This window comes from Pyrus communis, chromosome 9 (assembly GCF_041283825.1).
Source record: "Pyrus communis isolate YQ-2024b chromosome 9, ASM4128382v1, whole genome shotgun sequence".
Classification (NCBI taxonomy): domain Eukaryota; kingdom Viridiplantae; phylum Streptophyta; class Magnoliopsida; order Rosales; family Rosaceae; genus Pyrus; species Pyrus communis.
This window is the reverse complement of record NC_142573.1, coordinates 6976858-6983030: the sequence shown is the minus strand read 5'-3', so window position 1 is coordinate 6983030 and position 6173 is coordinate 6976858. Positions and strand designations below refer to the sequence as shown.

Genomic DNA, 6173 nt, shown 5'->3' with positions numbered 1-6173 from the left:
CACAATCAGACATAATTAACACTTCGTCAATTGAACTTAAATTACATAAGTTGACTACTAGGGTGTGGTAGAGCCTGAGACAAAACCTTTAACAATCTTTTGTCATCAAACTCTTCAGAATGGGCAATGACAACAGGGTCAAATTAATGGCACCAACCAACTCCTTTAAAAAATGGAGATCAGAGGGTGGGTGATTGCAATTCATACCTTTGTACAGAACGACGAGATGGGAGAGGAAGCATCCGTATAAGGCTCGTCACATGCCACACTTGGCTGTAACTGCACCGTTGAAAAAAATGTACTGTCAGTTTCTCTCCTTATTTCTACCAAGCCCATATATTTGTGTTTTGGCACGTCCTAATAGTATCAAAACTCAGAGCTTGACTGGGTTCAACACTTATTTGTCTTAAATGTTGTTTTTCGATTTCAGTGTTACGAGATAGCTTGAGAGAAAAAGAGAATAGATGTTCCACTGTTGGAGGTTGCCAACAAACAATAGTGTTTATAGAATTGTGCTATGTTTTTGCATTGATCTAACTTCTTGACCAAATGATTGTGCATCAATTGAGACCGGTGGTTCCGTTAAGTTCTTTTTTATGCCTTGAGTGAACGATGACTTAAAGCCAATGCAAAATAAGTGCATGCCTAAGTAATAACTAAAAATGAAAGTAGAAATGAAAATAAAGGCAGGGAACTAGATGTAATCATTTTTTGATGTAATCGAGATTACAAACGTCTACAAAAGTAATTCTAGGTTGATGAGCCAATCTACATGACTTGAAAAGTAAATAGACTTGAAAATGTTAAGAACACATTAAACTCTAGCAAGATTCAGGCATGTAGGCCAAGATAATGCTCGAGGAGTCCATCGAGGTCACTGGTATTGGACTGGACTAAAAAGGAAACATTGAGATCAAATAGGTGATCATGGTGGTTGGAATTGCACATCAACCAAATCATACCAATGGTGACAGAGTTGTAAAAGTTTTACATTTCAAGGATTGTAGGCAGTGTTCGCTTTGAAGGAAGGCTTTGAGATTGAACTAGAAAAACTAGAGGTTTTATTGAAGAACAATTTGGGTTGTGCTGAAAAGCAGTTGGGTTGATTAATTGGAGAATCACTTGAGGTTTGTATAATCGTAAAGATTGATTTTGACAAAGGTCCTCATCTTGAAGGTTTTTAACTCTATTTATAGGTAGTGGAGAAGGAGCAACCTTGATCTTATTGCTGAATTGGCGGAGGGGTAAATCGATCATTTGACGTTGAAAATAACTATTATTCTTGGTTGGTGGCTATCAACTGTGTCCTATGGCATTTTGTACAATTGATGCAGTGATATTAACCTCTCTGGATGCCGTGTTCATTGACATTTAAGGAGGCAAGATATTCTCGAATTTGATTATCTATGTGGTAGGTGCGCTTCGAGGAAGGTTGAGTCCTAGCCATCAGACGTGTGAAGTGAAGTGGGTGTCTTCCAAGCTCTAGGATAGAATTCTTGATGGGCCTTAGAAGTTGGTGGACCGGAGTCGTATAACTTTGTGTGAACAAAAATATATTAGCCCCATAACATGTCTTATTTTATTTATGGCCCAAAAACGTCCAAATTTGCTTTGCAACGAAGTGTTTAATCTCATGTGTTTATTTTTCTCGATTTGTCCTCATGCGAGCAAAAGGACTGGCACATTAAGTCTCCTTTGGCATGTTGCTCCCTGTTACATGCATGGTCGCACAAGCAATTGCACCATAAATTTGAAAATATAGGTGATGTTGCTACATAGGTTGGTAGTGATGGTGTAGAACAATATCAATAGAAAGAAGATGTGGCAATAGTCTCGTGGTGGTGAATAATTCTTTGATTGTTATTATTGCATATTTGGGCATAAGCAACTACGCACCCATAACACTGTTCGCTCTTGACCATCAATTTTCCTTGTATGTAAAGTGAAAGTAAGGCACATGTAGTTGTTGACAAAGAAAACAAAGGTAACCAAGATGTATATATCTCAATGTTTTCATAAAGATTTAAATTCTCGGATGTGTAAGATTTAGTACGTTTCAATTTTTAGTGGTTAAGTCGACGTGATGATGGTTTATATCATACAAGAGATCCGTTTGTCTCTTAAAGCAAGATGACCAAAATTGACTTATTGTTTATGCATATGCATGTCAACAGTAAAATGTTATGAATATGCATGCATGGTTGGGCTAAGAAGCACCGACATGATTCCCAAATTATATGTGCACCAACCCATCTTTGAAAATAATGTATAACAATTTATTAACCATTTAATTAGCTTTAAAGGGTGGATCAAAGAGAAGTATAAGCCAATAAGAGTAGTTTAAAGGAATCTTATCCTTGTAACAAAGCTAATAGTGGAATAAACGATTCAATTATACTCAACTTGCAACATTTTATTTAGATGGGGACTGAATCATCCAAATCTCATTAATATCCTCTGTATCATTCTCTTTAATTCCCAGTACAAACTTTGCTGTTATTTCACTCATTAATCTATTTTTTCTAACTCATGGTATAGAACTGCAGAATTTATAACCTTTCCCTTCATAATTGTATGCAGTTTATACTCGATCGTTGACATTATGAATGTTGGGAAATAACTTGAGTGTCACTAGTCGAGCGTGGCACCATTTAAGCATACATCATTTGAGGTTATAAGAAGGTCGGTGCAAACATGTTAAAATACATATGTTCATATTTTATATATATAAGAAAGTCGGTGCAAACATGTTAATACATATGTTCATATTATATATATATACACACACAAACAGGCCCTTTAACAAGAGAGATCTCTATTTTTTAAAAAATGAGGATATTCTCTTAATTGTTGGATTAGCTTTAATAAAATTGTGTGGTTGAGATTAAATCACTAATTTCAACTACACAATTTCATTAAAATCAAATCAAATCTAACAATCAAGAGGGTGATCTTATTTTTAAAAAAAGATGGAGATCCCTCTTGTGAAACGACTCCTCTCTCTCTCTCTCTCTCTCTCTCTCTCTCTCTCTCTCTCTCTCTATATATATATATATATCGACTATGGAACATACATACATACAAGAACCCACAAACGCAGCTTACTCATGTTTTCCTCAACACTCAACATACATACACCCTGATTTGGTGGCTAGAATTAATAACCACCGCCATGGCTACCATTGCTGCCACTACCATATCCACCACCTCCACCGCTGCCACCACCGTATCCACCACCACCGCCCCCTTTACCTCCTCCTTGTCCACCTTGATGCCCGCCGCTACCACCACCTTTACCACCTCCACCTTTACCACCTCCTTGTCCACCATTTCCACCACCGCCTTTACCACCTCCGCCTCCACCTTTTCCACCTCCATGGCTGCTGCCAGCTCCTCCTTTACCACCTCCTTGTCCCTTACCGCCTCCACTGCCACCAACATATCCACCGCCTTGACCACCTCCTTGGCCACCACTTCCACCTCCGCCTCCACCTTTTCCACCTCCATGGCCGCTACCACCTCCTCCTTTATCACCTCCTTGTCCTTGACCACCACCGCTTCCACCTCCACCTTTTGCACCTCCATGACCACTGCCACCTCCTCGTTTACCTCCTCCTTGTCCTTGACTGCCACCGCCCTTAACCCCACCACCATATCCACCACCTCCTCCTCCTTGTCCGCCACCACCTTGGCCACCTCCTCCTCTACCACCACCTTGGCCACCACCGCTTCCTTTTCCACCACCTTGGCCACCGCCGCCTCCTCCTTGTCCACCGCCACCTTTTCCGCCTCCATGTCCACTACCCCCTCCTCCACCGCCACCGCCTTTTCCACCGCCTTGTCCACCACCACCACCTCCTCCTTTACCACCACCTTGTCCACCGCTGTGGCTACCTCCTTGACCACCTCCTTGTCCACCGCCACCGTATCCACCTCCACCTCCGCCTTTTTCACCCCCTTGGCCTCCTCCATATCCAGTACCACCACCAACTTGACCCCCTTCTTGTCCTCCACCACTGATAGTTTGAACACCATTTTCACCTCCATGCCCACCGTGCCCAGGGCGGTGATGGTCAATGTCCTCTGAACAAATGAAATTCATTGCAAGAATATGATCATCTTGTTTTAAGCATTGAAACAGATAAAATTAATCCAAATACTATAATAATGGGAAAGAAAATTTCACAAGACAGATGTTTACTTACGTGTTTCTAGTGTGGCTTCTTCAATTTTAGGGTTAGCAGCGTAACTAGCACACCTACCACGTCGACCGAAGCCCTCGTAATGAATGCAATCGTCTACCGTCTTGTCTTCCCCATTTCCTGCTCGAGTCATATATGTACTGATCAGTGAACTAGTATTTAAAACCTAATGATCAGTGAACTAGTATTTAAAACCCCAAATATGCATGCAATTTAGGAATTAACCATGAGAATATTTTTCTTAAGAAAAAAATTATTTACATCATACAATAATCAACTTCTGCCAATCATCTTGCATAACCATTTTTACACCAGAATTTTATACCCATCTTCTTTCTTTCTTTTTTTTTTTTTGTTTTTTGTTTTCACTTATTCATCAAATATAAACATGGAGTAAGAAATGTAATAAATTGGATTTGGTGTTTGAAAATCTTGAAAAGAGGATACTAAAATACTGTTAGTGTAAGTTCCACCATAAAAATAATTAGTTGTACGCAAAATAGTTCAAATTACGTATTAATTAGTCTGCAAAGTTTGTAAAGCTTCTAATGCGAGACATTTCATGCAGCTGTGAATGTTAAACCGAATAAATGAAAGAACAAAACCTTTGGTCTCATAATCCTGAGGCACTACTTGAGCGGCCACATAAGAAAAAATGAGAACGAGCACAAACAGCTGCAGGCGCGGGAAACTATTCATTTTTTTCTTCACAAACATAATACTCACAAAACCACACTCGGAAGGAAATGTCTCTATGGATGGAAATCTTTGAGAACTCCAATGCTTTTTCCAGGCTTTTGCTTGGCTTTATTTATATTGCAGGAGGAGGTAGTAAAATACGAAACCGCCATTAATTAAATTAGGTAGATGGGATGAGTACAGAGATCTGAACACTTAGATAGGTACTTGGCTACTGAAATGGTTGGCACATAGGCTTTGTGCATGTGCATGTCTCAGTTATCACTTCATCTGGATCGAAAGAGTGTAAAAAGAGACACGTGTATAGATTGAGCTCAGCAGAGAGGGTTTTGTGTTGGCATGTGGCCTCCCGAGTTCACAGAGTTTTCGAGACTTAATTTGTGTTCAGTCTGTTATTGCAGAAAGACTAGGAATATTCAAGCAATTCAACAACTTGAGTAACTTATAATTATAATAGACTTAGCTGAACTTATAGGATTATAATTGTATTAGGATATAGAGAACCATTATTAGATACCCTCATCGTTTCGTAGACATTGTTGGAGGGTTGCAATAGTTTACTCGTCCAAGTTTGGCCCTTGCAGTTAATAATTTCCTAGTTGTTCAACAGATGTGAGATTTATATTCATAGCAAGCATTTTTACTTCGATGAATTTTCAAACTTAATACTTGAACAATACTTTGAAAATAAAAACGCGAAGTCATTGACTCATTGGGCTTCACAAACAGATCACCCACCGAAGCTAATATCGGGCTTCTCATAAAACATGTGAATTGCACTACTAGATTCCGTTCATTCATCTTGCTTCACTACCGAAACTTAGGCTTTTTCATGGCAACCAAAAAGAAGAGATGAGAAAACGTAAACTTTCCTTTTTCTTTTTTCATATATTTTTTTCCAAACCAGGTTGTCAAAAGTTGAAGCGGCCACATCATTTTATGAAGCCTAAAAATTAAGGGTGATCCATTTATTTTGTGCATGCACTGGTTGTCTACTTTTGTTATTAGTGTACTATCGTTTTTTCATTCTTCTTTTTCCCTTAAAATGTTAAAGAACTGCAGCAATTGTAATTTCATCGTTATTTTTTAAATTTATTTGTAATGTAGTCGAGTTTCACTGCATGAATCCCATTAAACACTGAACTGTTATTTCCTTTCGAAGCCTGAAGGTGGTGGCAATTTTGAACTCATTAAGAAAATTGAATGTAAGGTGAAATTGTTTTGTACGAATTAATTTATACTCGAAAGACGTTTAATTATCAGATTCCATCA

The 6173-nt window shown here is 38.8% G+C and overlaps 1 protein-coding gene across 1 annotated transcript; it reads right to left on the bottom strand.

Annotated features, from left to right (window-relative positions):
* Positions 1–3157: 3157 nt before the first annotated feature.
* LOC137740440 (uncharacterized) lies at positions 3158–4977 on the bottom strand. Its single transcript, XM_068480311.2, has 3 exons — positions 4808–4977; positions 4206–4322; positions 3158–4083 (listed from the first exon to the last, which is right to left on the bottom strand). The coding sequence occupies exons 1-3, from the start codon at positions 4917–4919 to the stop codon at positions 3158–3160; spliced, it is 1155 nt and encodes a 384-aa protein (XP_068336412.2). The 5' UTR covers positions 4920–4977.
* Positions 4978–6173: the final 1196 nt, after the last annotated feature.

Coding starts and splice junctions, on each gene's coding strand:
- LOC137740440 (XM_068480311.2), bottom strand. CDS start 4,919: ATGTTTGTGAAGAAAAAAATGAATAGTTTCCCGCGCCTGCAGCTGTTT. Junction 4,323..4,807: donor TCAGGATTATGAGACCAAAG/GTTTTGTTCTTT, acceptor TGACTCGAGCAG/GAAATGGGGAAGACAAGACG. Junction 4,084..4,205: donor AGAAGCCACACTAGAAACAC/GTAAGTAAACAT, acceptor TCATTTGTTCAG/AGGACATTGACCATCACCGC.